The sequence below is a fragment of the Entelurus aequoreus genome, linkage group LG20, assembly GCF_033978785.1.
Source record: "Entelurus aequoreus isolate RoL-2023_Sb linkage group LG20, RoL_Eaeq_v1.1, whole genome shotgun sequence".
NCBI classification, from domain to species: domain Eukaryota; kingdom Metazoa; phylum Chordata; class Actinopteri; order Syngnathiformes; family Syngnathidae; genus Entelurus; species Entelurus aequoreus.
This window is the reverse complement of record NC_084750.1, coordinates 3,588,714-3,614,470: the sequence shown is the minus strand read 5'-3', so window position 1 is coordinate 3,614,470 and position 25,757 is coordinate 3,588,714. Positions and strand designations below refer to the sequence as shown.

Sequence of the window (25,757 nt, the reverse complement as noted above, 5' to 3'; positions counted from 1 at the left end):
TCATTTCGCGATATTGCCATATTTTTGCTGAAAGGATTTAGTATAGAACAACGACGATAAAGATTGCAACTTTTGGTATCTGATAAAAAAAAGGCTTGCACCTACCGGAAGTAGCGTGACGTAGTCAGTTGAACATATACGCAAAGTTCCCTATTGTTTACAATGATGGCCGCATGAAGTGAGAGAGATTCGGACCGAGAAAGCGACAATTTCCCCATTAATTTGAGCGAGGATGAAAGATTTGTGGATGAGTAAAGTGCAAGTGAAGGACTAGTGGGGAGTTGAAGCTATTCAGATAGGGAAGATGCTGTGAGAGCCGGGGGTGACCTGATATTCAGCTGGGAATGACTACAACAGTAAATAAACACAAGACATATATTTACTCTATTAGCCACAACACAACCAGGCTTATATTTAATATGCCACAAATTAATCCTGCATAAAAACACCTGCGTGTTTGTTATGCTAGCTCCTAGCTCCTCTGCTAGCTCCTAGCTCCATAGAACACGCCAATACAATTCAAACACCTGATCAACACACACAATCACTCAGCCCAAAAGACCGTTTACCTAACCCAAGGTTCATAAAGCTTATATATTTTTAAAAAGTTACGTACGTGACGCGCACATACGGTCAAGTTATCGAATGTTTAGCAGCCAAGGCTGCATACTCACGGTACCTGATATTCAGCTGGGAATGACTACAACAGTAAATAAACACAAGACATATATATACTCTATTAGCCACAACACAACCAGGCTTATATTTAATATGCCACAAATTAATCCTGCATAATAACACCTGCGTGTTTGTTATGCTAGCTCCTAGCTCCTCTGCTAGCTCCTAGCTCCATAGAACACGCCAATACAATTCAAACACCCGATCAACACACACAATCACTCAGCCCAAAAGACCGTTCACCTAACCCAAGGTTCATAAAGCTTATATATTTTTAAAAAGTTACGTACGTGACGCGCACGTACGGTACGTGTTATGCTAGCTCCTAGCTCCTCTGCTAGCTCCTAGCTCCATAGAACACGCCAATACAATTCAAACACATGATCAACACACACAATCACTCAGCCCAAAAGACCGTTCACCTAACCCAAGGTTCATAAAGCTTATATATTTTAAAAAAGTTACGTACATACGCAAAAAAAAGCCAAAGCTGCATACTCACAGTAGCACGTCTGCGTCTTTGTCATCCAAATCAAAGTAATCCTGGTAAGAGTCTGTGTTGTCCCAGTTCTCTACAGGCGTCTGTGTATCCAAATCAAAAGTCCTCCTGGTTAGAGTCTCTGTTATCCGAGTTCTTCCATCTTGACTGCATCTTTCGGGAATGTAAACAAAGAAGCGCCGGCTGTGTACTGTTGTGGCTGACTACGTTCGAAAAATACGTCCATTTCGCACCGACAACTTTCTTCTTTGCTTGCTCGGCTTCCTTCTCCATAATGCAATGAACATGATTGCAACAGATTCACGAACACAGATGTCCAGAATACTGTGGAATTATGAAATGAAAACAGAGCTTTTTCATATCGGCTTCAATGTGGAAGGCATACCCGTGTTCGCCGGGCTACGTCACACGCATACGTCACACGCAGAGGCGTTTCGAACCGGAAGTTTAGCGGCAAATTTAAAATGTCACTTTATAAGTTAACCCGGCCGTATTGGCATGTGTTATAATGTTAAGATTTCATCATTGATATATAAACTATCAGACTGCGTGGTCGGTAGTAGTGGGTTTCAGTAGGCCTTTAAACATCTAAAACAATTATTTGGGAATGTCCGACGGGCCAGATTGAAAAGCTCAATGTGGCCCCCGGGCCTTAATTTGCCCAGGTCTGGTGTACAGGGTTACAGAACAGGAACGCTGATGGGTCGCCACAAGGCGCCCCCATAAAAAGATGGGGAAAAAGGTCAAAAGCTGGGGAAGGATGAGTAAAAAAATACAATCTAGAATGGGCTCCTGAGGGGGCCCAGTATGGAGTGGGAAAAAACCTCCATAGCAAAGCACATATATATATTACAACATACATCTCCAGATATCTCGCAACAGAGGGAAGGGAGTGCGGGGTCATGAATGGCATTCTTTTTGTATTGTTTCAGTTTTGTAAACTCACCAAAACGTCACAGTGGAGTTATTGAGTTTGTTTAGCTGATTGGAAAGCCAGCTTCCGCAGCTAGTGGGTCCATGACGATGACTTCTGTTTTGTTTGATCTGCCGTTTTACTGCACCATTTGAAAATAATTAAGGTATGTAAATAAACATTTACAGAATATTTCTGTGTAAATAACTCATTTCACAACGTATATATATCTGCGGCTTGTAGCAGATAATTTATGGCAAAATATTTTTCTTCTAAAATGTTGTGGGTGCGGCTTACCGTATTTTTCGGAGTATAAGTCGCTCCGAAGTATAAGTTGCACCGGCCGAAAATGCATAATAAAGAAGGAAAAAAACATATATAAGTCGCATTTTTGGGGAAATTTATTTGATAAAACCCAACACCAAGAATAGACATTTGAAAGGCAATTTAAACTAAATAAAGAATAGTGAACAACAGGCTGAATAAGTGTACGTTATATGACGCATAAATAACCAACTGAGAACGTGCCTGGTATGTTAACGTCACATATTACGGTAAGAGTCATTCAAATAACTATAACATATAGAACATGCTATACGTTTACCAAACAATCTGTCACTCCTAATCGCTAAATCCCATGAAATCTTATACGTCTAGTCCGGGGGTCGGCAACCCGCGGCTCTAGAGCCGCATGCGGCTCTTTAGCGCCGCCCTAGTGGCTCTCTGGAGATTTTTCAAAAATGTATGAAGAATGGAAAAAGATGAGGGGAAAAAAAATATTTTTTTTTGTTTTAGTATGGTTTCTGTAGGAGGACAAACATGACACAAACCTCCGTAATTGTTATAAATCACTGTTTATATTAAATATGCTTCACTGATTCAAGTATTTGGCGAGCGCCGTTTTGTCCTACTTATTTTGGCGGTCCTTGAACTCACCGTATAGTCTGTTTACATGCATAACTTTCTCCGACTTTCTAGGACGTGTTTTATGCCACTTCTTTTTCTGTCTCATTTTGTCCCCCACACTTTTAACGTTGTACATGAGTGCACAAAGGTGAGTTTTGTTGATGTTATTGACTTGTGTGAAGTGCTAATCAGACATATTTGGTCACTGCATGACTGCAAGCTAATCGATGCTAACATGCTATTTAGGCTAGCTATATGTACATATTGCATCATTATGCCTAATTTGTAGCTATATTTGAGCTCATTTAGTTTCCTTTAAGTCCTCTTAATTAAATTTACATCTCATGACACATGTAATATGGCTTTTAATTTTTTGCGGCTCCAGACAGATTTGTTTTTGTTTTTTGGGTCCAATATGGCTCTTTCAACATTTTGGGTTGCCGACCCCTGGTCTAGTCTCTTACGTGAATGAGCTAAATAATATTATTTGATATTTTACGATATTGTGTTAATAATTTCACACATAAGTCGCTTCTGAGTATAAGTCGCACCCCCGGCCAAACTATGAAAAAAACTGCGACTTATAGTCCGAAAAATACGGTATATACCGGTGCGCTCTACAGTCCGGAAAATACGGTGTTTTTAGAATGTATCGCGGGTCATTAAGACAACAAGTACAACACAGGGTATAATTCTGGATCAGATGTCCTACATTCTGCATTGCGCACAGTCAATAGTCGTAAAACGGAAAAATGACATTCCAGTTAAGCGCAGTAGACTTAAAATCAATCAATCATAGATGCTCCAGATCTGCAAAGATGCTAAAAGAACAGAGTTAATTGTCCAAATGTGGCCCCATCCCTCACAGCTGACCTGGCATTGGCAGCAGAATAGTAGTATACACTCTTCTTGGTGACAGCCCTTCTACGACACACACACACACATAATTTAACCACGCCCATCCCAAAGTCCTGTCCTCAAATTGTGTTTTGCAGAGAGGCGGCGCCATGAAGCGTGGACGCTTTGCCCGCCTCATGCAGTTCATGAAACTGAGGCTCCCCTACCAGCTGACGTCGCTGGACTGGGACACGCATCATCTGTCCAATCAGCAGCAGTGTTACTGCTACTGTGCCGGACCCGGAGAGTGAGCGACATCACCGAGTTGGCGCTCAAAACTATTGCAAATAATACAAAAGTCATTCTTTTTTGGGGGGCGGGTGCTGCAGGTGGAACCTAAAGATGCTGCAATGTGGAAGCTGCGGTCAGTGGTTCCACGAGGCCTGTACTCAGTGTCTGACCAAGCCTCTACTGTACGGGGACAGGTAAGGGACTTACGTCCTACACCAATTTTCACATAATGAGTACTGTTTTTGTGGAATTGTATGGATTTTAATTCAAGAATTCAAACACCAACTGTAACAATAGTTACTGTATGTTTGGATGTTTTTAAGGGCTTAATAGAGCGACTCCAATAGGCTTCATTGTAAGCATTTTAGATCGCATTTGTTTACCATGTAGAATGCATAAAAATAAGGGCAAAATGTTAAAGACAGTCATAAGACGGTCAGAAAGCGGTTTGAAGATGAGGAAGAGGAAGTGTTTCAAATGTAGAAAAAAAAAATCAGAAAATGATTCCATCCATCCAACCATTTTCTACCGCTTGTCCCTTTCAGGGTCTCGGGGGGTGCTGGAGCCTATAAGATTTATTAAAAATACAATTTAAATTTTTTTTTTGTCCTGTCCAGCTTCTCAGGCAAATCATATAGTTGATGTAGATGCCCATATCGGTTGTTCGGATTTACTTTACAAAAGAGAAGTGTTAGGATACTTCTCTTGTTGCCTTATTTGTATTTGACTTTATTAAATGTATTTATATTATCATTTGGTGCAGCTGGGCAACACAATTTAAACTTAAATCGAAGGCAAACACATCCAAGCTGGTAAGAACAGGGTCTGGGCAGGTTTCAACAAGTCAAATGTTAGACTTTTTAAGACCATATTGAAAATAATTTAAATCCATTTCACATTCATACTGACAAAAAAGTACAAAGACATGAAGGAAAATCAGAGGTCCACAATTAATTTTAAGTATATGAATTCATTCACTGCTCTTTTACATTGGAAAACAAAATGGTTAAACTAGCTAAATACACCAGGAGATATATATAGTAAACTACCGTATTGTCCACACTATAAGGCGCACCGGATTATAAGGCGCACCTTCAATGAATGGCCTATTTTAAAACTTTGTTCATGTACACTACCGTTCAAAAGTTTGGGGTCACCCACACAATTTTGTGGAATAGCCTTCATTTCTAAGAACAAGAATAGACTGTCGAGTTTCAGATGAAAGTTCTCTTTTTCTGGCCATTTTGAGCGTTTAATTGACCCCACAAATGTGATGCTCCAGAAACTCAATCTGCTCAAAGGAAGGTCAGTTTTGTAGCTTCTGTAACGAGCTAAACTGTTTTCAGATGTGTGAACATGATTGCACAAGGGTTTTCTAATCATCAATTAGCCTTCTGAGCCAATGAGCAAACACATTGTACCATTAGAATACTGGAGTGATAGTTGCTGGAAATGGGCCTCTATACACCTATGTAGATATTGCACCAAAAACCAGACATTTGCAGCTAGAATAGTCATTTACCACATTAGCAATGTATAGAGTGTATTTCTTTAAAGTTAAGACTAGTTTAAAGTTATCTTCATTGAAAAATAAGGACATTTTAATGTGACCCCAAACTTTTGAACGGTAGTGTATAAGACGCACCGCATTATAAGGCGCATAGAATAGACGCTACAGTAGAGGCTGGGGTTACGTTATGCATACCGTAGTTGCGAGACCTGTTGCGGCTCAATATTGGTCCATATACTGTATAAGGCGCACCGGATTAAAAGGCGCACTGTCAGCTTTTGAGAAAAATTGGAGGTTTTTAGGTGCGCCTTATAGTGCGGAAAATACGGTACTTGAAAACAATATTAGCAAACATCAAAACAGCCATTTTTCAGATTTGCCATAGAACTGTTTTTTTTTGCCAAAGGTGCAGTGAAGTTAAGTATTTTATTGTATCAAGAACCAGAACGTCAGCAATGTTAGAGGACAACACAACAATATATTGTCCGTCAGCATATTTTGACACAGACTTATTCCGGATTTTTGACTTTTACATTATCCTTCCATTCGCTTTCCTCCTCAATGGCTCCACATCTGGGTCCTAAACACCAGCTTCAAGCATGCATCAAATTGATTTTTCTGGAGCCACAAATGGTTGAACTCGCACCTATCCGTCTTATGCAAGTCATTCGACTTTGCTGTGGGCTTTCAACTTTTCAACATCGTATTTAAGACCTTTTATGAGATTTTAGGATAGGTATCGACATTTTAGGGCAGGGGTGTCCAAAGTGCGGCCCGGGGGCCATTTGCGGCCCGCGGGTAATTTTTTAACGGCCCCATGGCACATTCTAAAAATACGATGAAAAAAAAATAAAAAACATAAAAAGTGGTATAAAAGAGCAAACAGGTGAAATGTAACAAGAAAATGTTGCATTATTTACTCTAATAACACAAAGCTGCCATGCAGGCTGTTTCTTTCTTTAAAAGTATAATAATGAATCAAAATCAATGTCATTATGAAATATTGACCTATTCAAGGCTTCATTTACTTCACATTAAATATTCCACTTTGAGATATTTTGGGGGGAAAATGTTGCATATTTTTTGGTTGCCATTTAAAAAACAAAGTTTTTTAAAGAAGGGCCTAAAACGAACAAACAAAAAACAAAAACAACAATAAAACTTATAATTGACGGATAGATCTGAAGTTGATCTTGAAAATATTGTGGTAAAAGTTAAAAAAAAATGTTGGATTTATTTTTTTAAACTTTACTGAGCAGTACCCTTTTGGATCCCCACTAATTTTAGTGGGACTTTTTTTTTTAAGTGTCATTGCTCAAAAAAATAATGAATTAAAATCAATGTTGTTATGAGTTATTGACCTTTTTAAGACTCCAATTATTATAAAATCTCAAATATTGGGGGAAAATATTGCATATTTTGTGTTTTTTTTCCATTAAAAAACACGGTTTTCCTTGACAAAAATGGCATACAACTTAAATCTTTAAAAGCGTTATATTGACAGATAGACCTAATGTTGATCTAGAGATTTAAACCTTGAATAATAATAATAATAATAATAATAATAATAATAATAATAATAATAATAATACTAAATAATGACATATTTGTAATATTTTTTTTGACCAAAACCTTTTGGGGTCCCCGGGATCAAGTCTGAGTGGAGGCCTAAATGTATCTTTTTTATACATATATTGTATTGGTTTTTAAAATAAAAAATATCAAAATGACCCCCGCTTGCTTTGATTTTTCAGTGTGCGGCCCTCAGTGGAAAAAGTTTGGACACCCCTGTTTTAGGGCCTTAAATTCCAATTGTTGGATTTAAGACCCAGCGGATAAAATGGTAAATGGTGCGCTTTTCCGGGGATCGAACCAGGAACCCTCAGGTTGCTGGCACGGCCACTCGCCCAACTGCGCCAAGCCGTCCCCTGATACCCTGAATAAAGTACTACTATAAAGTAATACAGTAATAGTTGTATTTGAATCAAACTGTAAGGTATGATACGATAGAACCGGATATGCTCACCGATATGCTGATACTGTCCAGCAGTTTATTTCCAATGCGATATAATCTGATATCTCCTTTTTCGTAATAATACGGGTTGATGATTTCATTGGACATCCCTCGATAGAACCAAACATCAACAGGGGGCAGTATGCAGTGACTAAAGTACTCATGTAGTCTTGTGCTTCATTAAGCGCGACTTGTCGTCTGTCACTGATCGTGTGGGCAAGTTGATGAAGTCCGATTAAGCTAAATGAAGACGTGAACATGACAGCTTCCGTTGCCGCTGTTCGCTGAGAAGGTCAAGAGTCCCTCTCATGTTCTAAAAAATTTAAAACCCAGAAATTAAAAAGAGGCTGAACATGCAGGCTGGTGCTGGAGCCTTTTGACAGGCAGCATCTCTGGAGCTTAATAAAACGTATCCATCCATGAAGTTATGGTTGTCATTAGCCAGCTGGGTTTATTAGCCACCATGACACCATGTCATTACTGAAGCCATCAAGAGGGAGAGGTGTCAGATTGAGATTCTTCTTCTTTCGTGTGTCATCGTCACATGTCCAACTCAGTAGCGTACAGCCACATCGAAGTGGCCGGCCTCCGTGGGTGTTTTGTACAGGTGTGTGTTCATGTCTGCTACCCACCATTGCATAATACTCCGTCCACCAGGCCCCACTTGCCCCTGGATGTTTTAAAACGGCCGTCCCCAGTTCGCAGGCGGTTTAGGGTCCATTGTTCCACTCCTTTAAAGCCGCGTCCCAAGTCAATCAATCAATCAAAGTTTATTTCTATAACCCTAAATCACAAGTGTCTCAAAGGGCTGCACAAGCCACAACGACATCCTCGGTACAGAGCCCACATAAGGGCAAGGAAAAACTCACCCCAATGGGACGTCGATGTGAATGACTATGAGAAACCTTGGAGAGGACCGCATATGTGGGTAACCCCCCCCCTCTAGGGGAGACCGAAAGCAATGGATGTCGAGTGGGTTTGACATAATATTGTGAAAGTCCAGTCCATAGTGGATCCAACATATCAGTGAAAGTCCAGCCCATAGTGGATCCAACACAACAGCGAGAGTCCAGTCCACAGTGGGGCCAGCAGGAGACCATCCCGAGCGGAGACGGGTCAGCAGCGCAGAGATGTCCCCAACCGATGCACAGACTAGCGGTCCACCCCGGGGTCCCGACTCTGGACAGCCAGCACTTCATCCATGGCCCCCGGAACTGTGTAACTCCCCCCTCCACAAGTGAGAGTGGGGCAGAGGAGAAAAGAAAAGAAACGGCAGATCAACTGGTCTAAAAAGGGGGTCTATTTAAAGGCTAGAGTATACAAATGAGTTTTAAGATGGGACTTAAATGCTTCTACTGAGGTAGCATCTCTAACTGTTACCGGGAGGGCATTCCATAGTACTGGAGCCCGAATAGAAAATGCTCTATAGCCCGCAGACTTTTTTTGGGCTCTGGGTTCTTTGAACGCAGATTTCTTGCCGGGACATATGGTACAATAAAATCGGCAAAATAGGCTGGAGCTAAACCGTGTAGTATTTTATACTCAATTAGTAAAACCTTAAAGTCACATCTTAAGTGCACAGGAAGCCAGTGCAGGTGAGCCAGTATAGGCGTAATATGATCAAACTTTCTTGTTCTTGTCAAAAGTCTAGCAACTGTAATCTTTTAATGCTAGACATAAGTCCTGGATGTAACCGCTGAATTTCCACTGAATCCAAAACGACCGTGGACAGGTGGGTTCTTTCTGTTTTCATTCAAGTCGATAGGTCAATTTCCACCGCCCGCGGAACGTCACCGACATGCCGTTGCCATTCCGCATTCCAGCACTAATTACAGGCAGAACTTCCATTTTTGCCGGACGCCACAAGAAATCCGTTCACTTGAGCTCAAATCTGCTAGCGTTGGACAGGAAGTCGTGCACAAACACAAAATAAAGTATCCTGTTTAGTTTGAGTTTGAGTTTATTTCGAACATGCAAGCATACAACATGATACATCACAATTTCCAGTTTCTCTTTTCAACATGTTCGAAAAAGAGTAGGAAGAAGCAGAGCTTATTTAATCCTACCCCCTTTTCTTTTACATAACAGTTACTAAAACTTTTGTTCACTTCCCGTTCTCAATTTATTCACAATATACTCCATAAGAATGGATGAATTAAATAAATTCAGTTTTCTTCTTCTTTGTACTTTGTGAACACTTTAAGTTTGAAGAGTTTCTTGAAGTGGATGATATTAGTACATTGTTTGATTGCTTTGCTGAATCCATTCCATAATTTAATTCCACATACTGATATACTGAAGGTCTTAAGTGTTGTACGTGCATACAAATGTTTTAAATTACATTTCTCTCTAAGATTATATTTCTCCTCTTTTTTTTGAGAAGAATTGTTGTATATTCTTGGGTAGCAGGTTATAGTTTACTTTGTGTATAATTTTAGCTGTTTGCAAATTCACCATGTCGTGGAGTTTCAGTATCTTTGATTCAATAAATAAAGGATTTGTATGTTCTCTATATCCAACATTATGCATTATTGTAACTGATCTTTGATGTTGATGTAGTTTAGTTCATATCCTTCCAGATCTATTCCTTTAGTTAGTTTCAAAATAAAATACTCCGTCTTTAAGGCAGATCGTATATTACACTTTGAAAGGTCCTAATGGGCGGCGACAAACATGAAGTCAACTTGTCAAAGGTTTTCAGGCTACGTTTCATCTTGTTGACACAAATTGATGAGGACATGCTGATTCTGGAGGTCCAAAATGAAAAAATCATGTACAGGCATATCCCGGGCAGTTAAATGGGGGTAAGGGGGCCTGTGTCAAATATCAGTTGGTACGGAAATTGGAAGAGCAGAGGATTGATTGTGTGACACGCTCTCCAGGGATGATGTGACTGTTGGATTGTTGCTTGCTGCAAAAAATAAAGTGGTTTATCAAGACAGGACCGACTTTATTTGCTTCTACTTCTCTGGAAGGACAGAATAACGTAGAACATCTTTTGCCCAGACTGCCTTTTCAATAAAAGGACCACAACTATGGAACTCTTTACCGGACACTTTAAAAAGTATACCTGCACTTGTCACTTTCAAAAAACAAACACAATTATGGCTAGTTGAGCAACAATCGTGTTCCCATGTTTAGTTTTTACTCATTTTTACTAATTGGTTTTTATTTAGTCTGCACTTTGTCTGTGTTGTTATTATTATTGGATTTTATCTAGTTTGCACTTTGTCTGTATTATTACTATTATCATTATTATCGACTCATTCTATTTTTTATTTTCCTATTTTAATGATGTTGGATCTGTGTTGTTGTTGTTGTTGGGGACAAGTGTTGTAAATTAGCTTTGGCTACAAACACTATGATGCGTACATCGGATAACTGTTTCAGATGTCTATGTTTTTCTATCTGTCCCTATTTCAAATAAACCTTTATAATAATAATTCATTAACTTTATTACTACTTCTCTTATCGCGCAAATTCGCAAGATCTCGTAAAAGTCCACGCTATTTCGCTGTATGACGGAGCCGCAACAGAATGGTGGTGGGGATTGCCAGAAGGCAGAGGGCGCCACCCTTCTGCAATGAAGCCGGTCCGCGGCCGTTTCGCATTCAGTGGAAATTCGGGGTAACAGCGGTTGTGTATGGGCCGGGCCGACTCCCACTCCTGCTTCCAGGCTGCCGCCAGCCGTGCATCTGTAGGCAGGTCCTTAGGGACGGACACAAGCATCCCTTCTGCTGCCCTGTTGTACAGATGGCAGGACTTGAGTCTTTTTAGAGGCGGCACTGTTGTGGCGGTGTTGCGCAGGATATGCCGGTCATGTCTCCAGATTGAGATTGACAGTGAGGAAAGACGAGGTTGCGGAGCTACATCTCCTGAGCAGGTGATGGAGGAAGAGTAAAGCCTGAGCTCCCAAGTGGAATAGTAAACATGTCTCTGTGTGCGCATCATTCCCCCGACCTTCAGCTAACATGCATATATAAAGACTGGCTGCAGCACAATGTTGTTACCATGTCAACCGAGATTAGCCACTTATAGTTCAAATAGAAGGAAAACATGTTGATGGAGTGTCATGTTTCAAAGCGTAACAATTACAGTACAGGGCTCAGAAGGGCACCTGATTTCTCAATGCATTGTGGGGCTGCTGTAGCCATTAATGCTGGCCAAAGCTTTTGTTTACACAGCTGTACTGTAGCCACCGTAATGTGAGAGAGAGCAACAAACTGGGTTAAAATGGATCGTACAAAATGAAAAAATCAAGGGACTCTACCGAGACAAACTGTACCCTATTCAATAGGCTCGCTACCTGGAAAAAATATGTTTCATTGGTGGAATTGTTTCATATGAGCACATCCAATGGACAAGAGATTTGAGTAAGCATTGTCAATGCCGAACTTGTCTAAATCTCATCAACAGTTTTTAATAGGGTTGTTAACGATAAACCGATGCGACCAGATATCCGGTTCCAGAAGTGGCTGGTTCGGCTACGTCAGTTACAGCCCCCTCCATCGATAAGGTTCAGCTGTGAATCCTTAGGTTAAATCGAGTGTAAACACATAAACCGGTTATTGTGCCAAAGTAGAAATCAGTTGACAGTTTTTGTCCTTAAAATGACAGGAGAGCCACGGTCGTCTGTGAAGAGAGTCACATGCTGAGAAGACGTTTGACCACTATATAAGCCCCCTAGATCACTAAGATCTTCTGAGACCAATCTGTTAGCGGTTTCCAGAGTAAACTCAAATCAAGGGAGAGCATCATTCAGTCACTATGCAACAAATAATTTCAGTTCTTATGTGTCTTGTACATGTTAAAGAATGGACAACAATAAAGCATCTTGAATCTTGAAATAGCTGGAATAAACTTCCTGAAGATGTCATACTTTCCCCAACTCCGACTACTTTTAAAACTAGACTGAAAACTTTTATGTTCACCTTAGCTTTCAGCTAAATCTTTTAATCTTTTAACGTCCGCACTGTTTTTATTTTTATTGTCTGCATTTTAATTTTAATTTAAATTTTGCTTTTATTTTCTTTCATTTCACTTTGTTGTCCCACTTGTTGTGCTGTGAAGCACTTTGAGTCTGCCTTGTGTATGAAAAGTGCTATACAAATAAAGTTGCCTTGCCTTGCCTTTCATCCGAGTAGTTTTCATTAGTTCATGCTCGTAGACTTAGCTTGGACAGATCTAATCTGAGCGCTTGGTGCCAAGGTCCTAACTATTTATCCTCTAACATAAGTAGTGTACGCACCGGAAGAAATGTTTATGTTCTTTTGTGTTGTAAAAAAGAATGTGTCCATCAACAAATGTTAACCATATAATCGAATCGTTCATATTCTGTATCGAATCTTATTGAATCATTCATACACTAAATCAAACCTAATCGTTCATACACTAAATCGAACCACATCGAATCGTTCTGCTTTATAAATAAACGGTTTTTGAATCGCATCGTAACCCATGTATCGAGAGACGAATCGAATCGAATCACAAAGAGATTTACAACTCTCGTTTTTATACCAAATTTTAGAATGCAAAGTCTGCTAAAAGACTCATTGTCCTCTGTTGAAATTGTGCGAAATCAACGTCTTTGAATTCTTATGTGTCCAAGATGAAGAGATGGTGCCCAGTCACATTTCATAAACAGGTTCCCTTGAAGAAAACAAGCCCTTTATTACTTTTAAATACTTTGATCGCTGCGCTACTTCTCCGAAAACAATATTCATTCATTTTTGTGATTACTTATGACTAAAAGTAGTCAAACATGCTTTTTTCCAAAATAGTTTATGTTGTTTGTAGCCTGCGGCTAGCTTGGCTAACGCTAACAGCCTCCTAAATGCTACGTGTGAAACAGAATAAAACCTGTTTTGATTCAAACGTACCAGTCGGAAAATGCAGTGAGCACACCAACATGTACCAGGTGACAGCGTTAAAAGTGCTGTTTCTCCCAGCTGCTATCCAGGCTATTCGCCGTCTCTTTATTAGCTCACTAACCCAGTGCTGTCGTGCTGGGAATTACAAACGTATATTGCACATATTACATATTGTTATGAAGGTGTCTGCTACCTTGCATTGGAGAGTTTTAACTTGCACTTACAGATGTAGCGACCAACTGTAGTTACTGACAGTGGGTTTCTGAAGTGTTCCTGAGCCCATGTGGTGATATCCTTTACAGACTGATGTCGCTTGTTGATGCAGTACAGCCTGAGGGATCGAAGGTCACGGGCTTAGCTGCTTACGTGCAGTGATTTCTCCAGATTCTCTGAACCCTTTGATGATATTACGGACCGTAGATGGTGAAATCCCTAAATTCCTTGTAATAGCTGGTTGAGAAAGGTTTTTCTTAAACTGTTCAACAATTTGCTCACTCATTTGTTGACAAAGTGGTGACCCTCGCCCCATCCTTGTTTGTGAATGACTGAGCATTTCATGGAATCTGCTTTTATACCCAATCACGGCACCCACCTGTTCCCAATTTGCCTGTTCACCTGTGGGATGTTCCAAATAAGTGTTTGATGAGCATTCCTCAACTTTATCAGTATTTATTGCCACCTTTCCCAACTTCTTTGTCACGTGTTGCTGGCATCAAATTCTAAAGTTAATGATTATTTGCAAAAAAAAAAACGTTTATCAGTTTGAACATCAAATATGTTGTCTTCGCAGCATATTCAACTGAATATGGGTTGAAAATGATTTGCAAATCATTGTATTCCGTTTATATTTACATCTAACACAATTTCCCAACTCATATGGAAACAGGGTTTGTAGAAAAATGTCACAAAACATTTTTTTCTGATGCGATCATAACAACAATTTTGGCAGTTAATGATTCGGCACATTCGCACCATGTTTAGAACTTTTTAAAGGAAAAAAACAAAACTTTAGCGACGAGTCTTGCATTTAGTGGCATAAGTGAGCTATTGAGAGGACAGCAAGACCCACAATGCATTGCTACGTCACATTTTCAAGCCCTATTGTGGCACTTCAAAAACCAAATGGTAGAAAAGCTGAAGCCAATGATTGAGAACTAAAATAAATGCATCCGTTCCTGACACCCAAAAATATAAACACAAAACAATTTTTTAGAGGTGTTGATAGTTTTCACTGTAGTGATTTCCAGGGACCCACAAGTAGTGATTTGAGTAGGTCCTTGGGAAATTCAAAGGGTCCCCAATTAAAAATTTAAAATAAGAAAATTCTTATTTTCTTCTGTTTATTGCATTGTAGCTTTAAGCTCCCTTGATGATAGTATGGTATGATGTATTTATATAATGAATGTTCTGTATATAGCAGGGGTGGGCAATTAATTTTTACCGGGGGCCGCATGAGCAACCCGAGCACTGCTGGAGGGCCACATCGACAATATTTCAGTTAAATTTTGCTCAATATTATTTTTGATATACCGTAAAATAAGCAATAATAATTCCATTTAACCTAACTTAACTTTATACAAAAGCAGATTGCTTTTGATGGTTTTATTTAAACTCTTAATCCTTAAATATTTATATTAGGCTATGTGAAATTGAAATAAGAAAACAAAAACAATCATTGAATCACTGCAATTTATTTTTAACTTGTTCACACTTTAACTTTGTTCCACAAACAAGGAAAAACAACAAATAACTTAACAAGTTTATAGAAATACTGCAATACAACAAACAATAACTTGTTATGTTTTCCACCTCATTTTACCTCTTCAGTGCGAATAATCCAGTCTGTTCTGGGCTTGAACAAGGGCATTGAAATCTGGCTGAATGTCTGAGGTAGCTATGCGAAGGACAGCTGAGAGGTGCTCATCAGTGATAGAGGATCTGTGTTTGGATTTGTTAAACTTCATCACAGAAAATGTCTGTTCACATACGTAGGTGGATCCAAAGAGGACCAGAATCATCTGAGCATGCCTCCTCAGGTGTGGAAAGTTCTCCTCTTTGAGGGAGGAGTAAAAGTCCAGCAATGAAACTGACCTGAAGTGCTCGGCCAGAAGTAGGTCAGACTGCAGGTCAATGAGCTCCATCTGAACATCGCTTGGTGCATTGTCCACACTGCAGTTGAAGGGAGAAGAAACCATGTGCATTTCACTCTCAATAGTTTTGAAATCTTGAAATCGCCTCGAAAACTCTCCATGCAGTGCTTCTAACTTGCTTGAGTATTTGTGTAGGTGATCGGCTGATCTTGTGGCTTCTTTTAGTGTTGGCAAGTGGGTCAGAATGTTGTCCTTCACTTGGCTTGAGAGAAGCTGCAACTTTCTCATGAAAGCCGTCACTGAACTGTACATCTCATGCACAAAAAGGCCCTTGCGCTGCAGTTTGACATTCAGTTCGTTCATGAGTGCAGTCACATCCACAGCGAATCCGAGGTCTGCCACCCAGTCTTCATCTGAAAGTTCATGTCCTTTTTCCCCACAGAATTTCTGAATCTGGTCTCTAAGGTCCCAGACACTTTTCAGAACTTTTCCCAGGCTGAGCCACCTGACGTTGCTGTGGTAGCTTATGTCACCATGTTCACTCTCATTTTCCTCCAAAAGTGCAACAAATTGTCTATGATTTAACGCTCTCGCTCTGATAAAGTTAACTGTTTTACTTACAACATCAACAACATGGTTAATTTTTAACACTGTCTTACACAACACTTCCTGAGGTATAATGCAGTGTAAAAATTTCAATTTCTGCACAGGGTTAATTTCAGTCACTTTATCCTGCATCCTCTTTAAAAGTCCAACATTTTTCCCCGTCAGATTTGGACAAGCATCTGTTGTCACACCTGCCAGCTTGTCCCATTTCAGTCCTAAAATGTCCAAACACGCATTTACCTCTGTGAACAAGTCACTACCTGTGGTTCTCCCTTTAATTGACTGCATGGCTGCAAGCTCCTCCGTGATTTGAAAGTCCGAAGTTATCCCACGTAAAAAGATGAGCAGCTGGGCGGTGTCGCGTACATCACAGCTCTCATCCAAAGCTAGTGAAAAATAATCAAAGTCGGCCGTTCTGTTCTTCAGCTGAAGCTCCAAATTTCCAGCGATGGCCTCAACGCGCCTCGTTACAGTGCGTCGAGATAGTGACACATTCTCAAATGCGCCCCTCTTCTCCGGGCATATGAGCGCAGCAGAGTCCAATAAACATTCCTTTATAAACTCCCCGTCAGAAAACGCCTTACTTTTTCTGGCGATTTTGTGAGAAATTATGAAACTTGTCCTGACGGCTGCATCTTTGTGGGTGTGAAATTGGTTAAAAAGTCCTTGTTGGGTTTGCCGTTTTGCCATCAGCGCATCAGCCTCCCTTGCGCGCTCTCCATCGGCCAGATTCCGGTATTTTTCCCCGTGCTTCGTTGTGTAGTGGCGATTCAAATTATATTCCTTCAACACAGCAACATGTGTTCCACAAATTAAGCACACGGCTTTACCTCTCATTTCTGTAAAAAAAATACTTGGCAGTCCATGTCTTATTGAAAACCCGGCATTCCTCATCAACTTTTCTTTTTTTAGCGTGAGCTGACATTTTGGGGGATAACTGTGCATCACGTGTCGCCGTGCACCTGCACTCACCGGTTACACACGGACATACGCACAAAAATGACACTTTTCAAAACAAAAGCAGCACAGTTGTATTGCACGCACGACATTGATGTTTTTTAAACTTTATTTTGTAATATGTGTGCAGCTGTTCACAATCGCGCACGAGCATACGTCCACACGGAAGTAATACAAATAACGATTTTCAAAACAAAAGCAGCGCCGTTGTATTGCATACTGGACATAGATAGTTTTTTAAATGTATTTTGTAATTTATGATTGAAAAAAAAAAAAATTATGTTTGGCCTCACGCGGGCCGGACAGGGCCGCACAAAGGGCCGGATGCGGCCCGCGGGCCGCAGAATGCCCAGGTCTGGTACATAGGGATGTCCGATAATGGCTTTTTGCCGATATCCAATATTGTCCAACTCTTTAATTACAGATATCGATATCAACCGATACCGATATATACAGTCGTGGAATTAACACATTATTATGCCTAATTTGGACAACCAGGTATGGTGAAAATAAGCTCCTTTTTAAAAATAATAATAAAATAAAATAAGATAAATAAATTAAAAACATTTTCTTGAATAAAAAAGAAAGTAAAACAATATAAAAACAGTTACATAGAAACGAGTAATTAATGAAAATGAGTCAAATTAACTGTTAAAGGTTAGTACTATTAGTGGACCAGCAGCACGCACAATCATGTGTGCTTACGGACTGTATCCCTTGCAGACTGTATTGGTATATATTGATATATAATGTAGGAACCAGAATATTAATAACAGAAAGAAACAACCCTTTTGTGTGAATGAATGTAAATGGGGGAGGGAGTTTTTTTGGGTTGGTGCACTAACTGTAAGTGTATCTTGTGTTTTTTATGTTGATTTAATTTAAAAATAAATAAATAAAATTAAAAAAAAACCCGATACCGACAATAAAAAAAACGATACCGATAATTTCCAATATTATATTTTAAAGCATTTAAACATCTCTAACTGTATGTATTCATTTATGTTGGAAATGTATCTGAAATGAAACAAATACAATTCAAAATATCCCACAGACAACGTCTGAGCATAGCAAAACGGTGCCCGCCATTTGAAGTATTTTTCATCACCGCCAACGGACTATGTTTATTTTTATTTCATTACAGCACGTCCGCTGAACATCCAAACACTATTAACACAAATGATCACAGCATTAAGCAGTGGGATTATTTACGATGATGTTAGTACCTTTAATTGTTGAAATTAAATCAGTGGTGATTGGCTAATTGTTTTGGTAGCAGCTAAACTAGCATGTTGCGAAACTGTGTACAGGTCATGCCATCTGTGCAGAGTTGAAACGGTGATAGTCTGGTCTGCTGACAAGATTTATTTTGCTAGTTACTCGGGCTGCAACTGACTACTTTGATAGTCGACTTGTCAACGCCTAGTTTAAAAATTAGTGGACTAATGTGCAATGACATTAAAGTTGAATCTAATAATGATCTTATTATGTAGCGTACACATTCAGTGTCTCTAATGTAGTCATGGGCTTTCAAAGTGCTAAGTAATTATTCTTATTATAGGCATGTGCTAACTAACAACCCTTGGTCAGGTTAGGTTTGATCGACCTGCTACTGGTAACCCTGTAACCCAGTACAACCGGTCCACAGGATCGAGTTGTTGGCGACTAAACTGATACCCTCGACGGTTCCCGCAGGAGAAGTTGTGAGCAAAGATGCTAGAAACCTTGCTAAAATTAAAAACACAATCTGTCAAAGTGCGCCGGCTCAGGAGAGCCAATGACAGCCATCCAAGCAATCACTGTCATCATTGCCTTGTGGTCGCCTTTGTTGAGGACAGACTTCACGCGTAAACCTTTATAAAAGAAATCTCCAGTTAGAGTCTCCAAGGCAATTTGTTGTTGGACTCAATATCATTCTGGCAACTTGTAGTGCGAAGTCGCTGTTGCCAAACTGTAATGGCCCTGCTATTCTTTTGCATTCACCACTGATATGCGGCGGGCTTACATCCAATCCCAACTATGCTACACCACTCACTCACCTAACCTATTACACTCTCCAGGTCGAGGCGATAATATTTGTTTTACTGAAATGTAAGTAAGTAAATTACAAAGCAAAACGATATCATTTTAAAAGCAAAGGCTTTTGTCCGGAGTGTCCAACAGTCATAAAGTCCTCCCCTCAATAAATTATGAATTCATGAGAGTCAGGTGATTCCTTATGGTCCATTTCAGATGTGCATAATATGTAAAAAAATAAATGTTAGTGTTTATTCCACGGCGACAAAATGAACAAATTAGATTTAGCACTAGCTTGTTGGCATTAGCATTCGGTTCACTCGAATAGCTACACAAATGGTGTATCACTGACTACTTCTACAACATGTAACAAAGTAAATAGTGAATATGTCCATGTTATTTAATAGGGATGTCTGATAATGGCTTTTTGTCGATATCCGATATTCCGACATTGTCCAACTCTTAATTACCGATACAGATATCAATCGATACCGATATATACAGCGGTGGAATTAACACATTGTTATGCCTAATTTGGACAACCAGGTATGGTGAAGATAAGGTCCTTTTTAAAAAAAAGTAATAAAATAAGATAAATAAATTAAAAACATTTTCTTGAATAAAAAAGAAAGTAAAACAATATAAAAACAGTTACATAGAAACTAGTAATTAATGAAAATGAGTAAAATGAACTGTTAAAGGTTAGTACTATTAGTGGACCAGCAGCACGCACAATCATGTGTGCTTACGGACTGTATCCCTTGCAGACAGTATTGCTCCCCTCACCTCCCAGGGGGTGAACAAGGGGATGGGTCAAATGCAGAGGACAAATTTCGCCACACCGAGTGTGTGTGTGACAATCATTGGTACTTTAACTTTAACTTTATTGATATATATTGATATATAATGTAGGAACCAGAATATTAATAACAGAAAGAAACAACCCTTTTGTGTGAATGAGTGTGAATGGGGGAGGGAGGTTTTTTGGGTTGGTGCACTAATTGTAAGTGTATCTTGTGTTTTTTATGTTGATTTAATAAAGAAAACAAAAAAACGGGAAAAAAAACGATACCGATAATTTCCGATATTACATTTTAAAGCATTTATCGGCCGATAATATCGGACATCTCAATTATTTACTTTTGTTCCACTCTTTTTCTTCAAATAACAATATTGTCCATTCCCAGCTGTTTGCAGCTCACAATTTGTCATGATTTTTCTCTCTCACTATGCTTGCTTAAAAAAGTAGTTTAGTGTTCAATTCTGTGTTAGAGGGGGGGGGGGGGGGGTCCTCTCCAAGATTTCTCATAGTCATTCACATTGACGTCCCACTAGGGTGAGTTTTCCTTGCCCGTATGTGGGCTCTGTACCGAGGATGTCGTTGTGGCTTGTACAGCCCTTTGAGACACTTGTGATTTAGGGCTATATAAATAAACATTGATTGATTTTCTATGCCTTTGTTTTAGGTTTTATCAATTCCAGTGCTCAGTGTGTGCAAAGGGACCAGAGACGGTCAAAAGACTACCTATGACCTGGTAAGAGCTATTGTCACTTCACCCTCACCACTTTATTTCCAGCTTGATATTATGTCCCGTCATCTAATTTTCTTTATTTGCAATGCAGGGTGGATCTGGCTCACTTGGTGCTCTACCATCTCTCCCTGTGCTGCAAGAGAAAGTACTTTGATTTTGACCATGAAATCCTGTCCTTCACCAACGAGAACTGGGACTCGTTGCTCCTGGGCGCGGTACTAAGAATTCCCCTTCTTTAAAAACACCATGATGAAATTATGTGAAATGCTGCCAGGCTTTTTTTTTGCAACTGAGACCTGAAGCCCATTAGCAATCATTAAAGTTGAATTCAAGGCATTGGAAATATGTAAACCTGACGTGCCGTGAAAGGAAATAGGCGCGCAGAGTTGGGAGATGACACTACGACGTATTTGCTAATGAGCTTTTTGATGTACAATCAAACAAAAGCCACGTTATCACCCATCGGCACAGTTGAGTACAGTTTGAAACACTGCTGAAAATCTAAACCCTGACTTGTGTTTCTATGCTACAAAGTCAAATAGTTGTAGTTTTTTTTTATGTTCGTCATTGCGTCAACATTTAGGTACCACACAGCATGGCTTTTATACCAATGGAGGGTTACCAAAAAGTTATAAGATAATAGTTCAGTATATTTCAAACATTCTGAACAAAATGATAGTGATGTACTATCTACGGATGAGTATCCAACTTAGTTCCGGTAGTAACCATACCGAAAAAGGAAGTATTTCATTTCAATTTATTGTGATTAAAAAAAGGCCGGGTGAGTCAACGGTTTTGTTAGGCTTAAAGGCCTACTGAAATGAAATGTTCTTATTTAAACGGGGATAGCAGGTCTGTGTGTCATACTTGATCATTTCGCGATATTGCCATATTTTTGCTGAAAGGATTTAGTATAGAACATCGACGATAAAGTTCGCAACTTTTTGGTCGCTGATAAAAAAAGCCTTGCCTGTACCGGAAGTAGCGTGACGTCACAGGTTGTGGAGCGCCTCACATGTGCACATTGTTTACAATCATGGCCACCAGCAGCGAGAGCGATTCGGTCCGAGAAAGCGACGATTACCCCATTAATTTGAGCGAGGATGAAAGATTTGTGGATGAGGAAAGTGAGAGTGAAGGATTAGAGGGCAGTGGAAGCGATTCAGATAGGGAAGATGCTGTGAGAGGCGGGTGGGACCTGATATTCAGCTGGGAATGACTAAAACAGTAAATAAACACAAGACATATATATACTCTATTAGCCACAACACAACCAGGCTTATATTTAATATGCCACAAATTAATCCGCATAACAAACACCTCCCCCCTCCCGTCCATATAACCCACCAATACAAATCAAACACCCGCACAACACACTCAATCCCACAGCCCAAAGTACCGTTCACCTCCGTAAAGTTCATACAGCACATATATTTCCCCAAAGTTACGTACGTGACATGCACATAGCGGCACGCACGTACGGGCAAGCGATCAAATGTTTGGAAGCCAAAGCTGGGTACTCACGGTAGCGCGTCTGCTATCCAACTCAAAGTCCTCCTGGTTGTGTTGCTGCAGCCAGCCGCTAATACACCAATCCCACCTACAGCTTTCTTCTTTGCTGTCTTCATTGTTCATTAAACAAATTGCAAAAGATTCACCAACACAGATGTCCAGAATACTGTGGAATTTTGCGATGAAAACAGACGACTTAATAGCTGGCCACAATGGTGTCCCAATATGTCCGCACAATCCGTGACGTCACGCGCAAACGTCATCATACCGAGATGTTTTCAGCAGAATATTTCGCGGGAAATTGAAAATTGCACTTTACTAATCTAACCCGGCCGTATTGGCATGTGCTGCAATGTTAAGATTTCATCATTGATATATAAACTATCAGACTGGGTGGTCGGTAGTAGTGGGTTTCAGTGGGCCTTTAATGTCAGGTTTTCACTCGCATAGCTTAAATTCTCATGCTGAAACGCTGGAAAGTTATGTTGTGCTTCACCTCAAAAGATGCCGACTCAGCCACCCGCAACAAGTGCTTGAACGTGATATTGTGCAAGTAGGGCTGGGTGGCATACCAGTGTTATAGTTTATACCGGAATATTTTAGAAAGCGGGATATATTTGAGATAATACGGCCATACCGATATCTTTTGATGTGCCTTTGTTTAAGTCTAAGACGAATTCGGATTAATCTAAGTTTAAGACTAGATCTGACCAGTCCAAGTCTATGAGCATGAACTGATGAAGCCTACTCGGATGAGAGGCGAAACGTCTTCTAAGACAAACCAAACTGTCCAGTTGCGATCGATTGACTGCCCTGAGATGACAATGACCTGGATGAATGAGAACATCCTTAGACCTTTGCATTTGCTCTTCTCTGCGCCTGACGGGCAAAGCACAGGGCATCTTCTTCGGCTCACCCCTTCTCCTTGTGTATTTATGGAGGCTTCTCCAACACACGAGGCAGAGCATTAACATTTTTTTTCTTTAAATATGGCGGCGCGGTGCAGACTTCTCGACTCCCGAATTACGTTACAACTGACAACAAAAATAATCAGAGTACTCCCAGCACTGGTTATTTAGCCTAAAAACACTTAGTACGTTACACTTTTTTTTTTAAAGATACCGGTACATACCGTATACCACCATTCGGACTAAAAATACCACAGTATCAGTTTTGGTCTTATAAGTAACTTGGCTCAATTAATACAGACTTTTGCATGTATAATTAACAATTAAACAGCATCTTAGTTGTCTATCAATGAATCAATTTCTGCTCAAAATGTGCATAATACACTTAAAGGAGGACATTTAAAACACTTCCTTGTGATCAAAAGGTTGCATAGATTGTTTTACAGATCATTTTCAAGACGCTTTCTGACCGTCTCGATGCGCTGTTTTGTGTCTTATTTACGTGCCTCCACCTCGACTGTGTCTTCTCCCCAAAATCTGTGTAGTAGTTTTTAGCACTTCCATAGCGAGTCTACTGACAGATTGAGTTCGAAACAGGGTTGGTGCGATACTAATACTTTGTTACCCGTACCAAAATGTATTTCAACACTTTTCAAAATAAAAGGGACCACAAACAATGCCATTGATGGCTCAATTTTAACAGAAAACCTCATGATACATTAAAACACATGTTTCTTATTGCAATCAAAGAGGAATTTATGCAATAAATAAGATAGTAAACATACTAGACAACTTCTCTTTTAGTAGTACAGGGTTTCTACAGGTATCAGCAAATCTAATTTAATGCTTTTTAATGCCATTGTTTAAAAATAAAAACGGCCAAAAAAAATATTGATGTAATCTTTGTAGTATCGACTAGATACCGCTCTTGTACTTGGTATCCTTGGTATCGATTAGTGATTCAATCCTCCTATGGCAGGGGTTTCCAAACTTTTTCCACTGAGGGCCCCATTCTGAAAAATCAAAGCAAGCGGGGGCCATTTTGAGATTTTTTATTTTAAAAACCAATACAATATATGTATAAAAAATATACATTTAGGCCTCCACTCAGGCTTGATCCCGGGGACCCCAAAAGGTTTTGGTCCAAAAAATATAAAAAATGTGTCATTATTCAGTATTATTATTTTTATTATTTCTCAAGTTTTAAATCTTTAGATCAACATTAGGTCTATCTGTCAATATAACGGTTTTAAAGATTTAAGTTGTATGCTCTTGTTGTCAAAGAAAACCCAGTTTATTTATGGAAAAAATACAAAATATGCAATATTTTCACACAATAAAATTTTTAAGTGGAATATTTGAGATTATATAATAATTGGAGCCTTAAAAAGGTCAATAACTCATAACAACATTGATTTTAATTCATTATTATTTTTTGAGCAATGACACTTAAAAACAAATCACACTAAAATTATTGGGGATCCAAATAATTACAGTGTTAAAAAATAAATTCTTTTTTTTTTTTACTGTTTACTATTAACACATAATCTCGAGATCAACTTCAGATCTATCCGTCAATTATACGTCTTATTGTTGTTTATGTTTTTCGTTCGTTCGTTATAGGCCCTTCTTTATAAACAAACAGCTCAGTTTTTTATATGGCAAACACAAAATATGCAACATTTTTCCCCAAAATATCTCAGATGTGACGTAAGTGGAGCCTTGAATAGGTCAATAATTCATAATGACATTGAAGAAAGAAACAGCCGGCATGGCAGATTTGTGTTATTAGAGTATACATTGCGACATTTTCTTGTTACATTTCACCTGTTTGCTCTTTTATACCACTTATCATGTTTTTAATTGTTTTCAATCGTATTTTTAAAATGTGCCATGGGGGCCGTTAAAAAATGACCTCTGGGCCACAAATGGCCCCCGGGCCGCACTTTGGACACCCCTGTCCTATGGTGTGTAATGAAGCATGTTTAGCTATTCCTCGTCCTCCATGGATGTTACTCGTAAGAAACTTACTGTGTCTCCATGGAGGCGAGGATTAGTGATTTAGAAGAAGCTAAAACACTGTGGATGGACGGAAGCCGCTAGCTACCTATGTTTTAAAGCATACGTCGTTAGTTTTGAAAGCAAAACCTCTTTCAGTTTCTGCTTGCAAGTGCTCTGTGTGTGTGTTGACCCACATGTTATAAATGATAAATGATAAATGGGTTATACTTGTATAGCGCTTTTCTACCTTTAAGGTACTCAAAGCGCTTTGACAGTATTTCCACATTCACCCATTCACACACACATTCACACACTGATGGCGGGAGCTGCCATGCAAGGCGCTAACCAGCAGCCATCAGGAGCAAGGGTGAAGTGTCTTGCCCAAGGACACAACGGACGTGACTAGGATGGTAGAAGGTGGGGATTGAACCCCAGTAACCAGCAACCCTCCGATTGCTGGCACGGCCACTCTACCAACTTCGCCATGCTGTCCCTGGGTCCGGATCATGTTTGTTTTGTGTTTTCTGTTAGTTTTGGACTCCTTTGGTTATTGCCTGTGCACCTGTGAGTTTGTTTCATCACCATGGTTACTTATGATTTTCACCTGCCTCTCTTGT

At 39.6% G+C, this 25,757-nt stretch overlaps 2 protein-coding genes across 6 annotated transcripts in view; one reads left to right on the top strand and one right to left on the bottom strand.

The window, feature by feature from the left end:
* The window catches only part of rgl2 (ral guanine nucleotide dissociation stimulator-like 2), a 92,052-nt gene extending 90,730 nt beyond the window's left edge, over window positions 1–1,322 (bottom strand). The window contains exon 1 of one of the 2 annotated variants that reach the window (XM_062029214.1): window positions 1,181–1,322. In XM_062029214.1, coding sequence (XP_061885198.1) covers window positions 1,181–1,205 — 25 coding nt within the window. In that variant the 5' untranslated portion in view covers window positions 1,206–1,322. The remainder of the gene's footprint in view (window positions 1–1,180) is intronic. The other variant, XM_062029215.1, reaches the window with a different exon arrangement.
* phf1 (PHD finger protein 1) overlaps window positions 1–25,757 on the top strand; it is a 110,050-nt gene that overhangs the window by 55,841 nt on the left and 28,452 nt on the right. For all 4 annotated transcript variants that reach the window (XM_062029219.1, XM_062029216.1, XM_062029217.1 and 1 more), the window contains exons 6-9: window positions 3,992–4,140; window positions 4,223–4,318; window positions 20,654–20,722; window positions 20,811–20,934. In XM_062029219.1, the coding sequence (XP_061885203.1) occupies window positions 3,992–4,140; window positions 4,223–4,318; window positions 20,654–20,722; window positions 20,811–20,934 (438 nt within the window). The remainder of the gene's footprint in view (window positions 1–3,991; window positions 4,141–4,222; window positions 4,319–20,653; window positions 20,723–20,810; window positions 20,935–25,757) is intronic.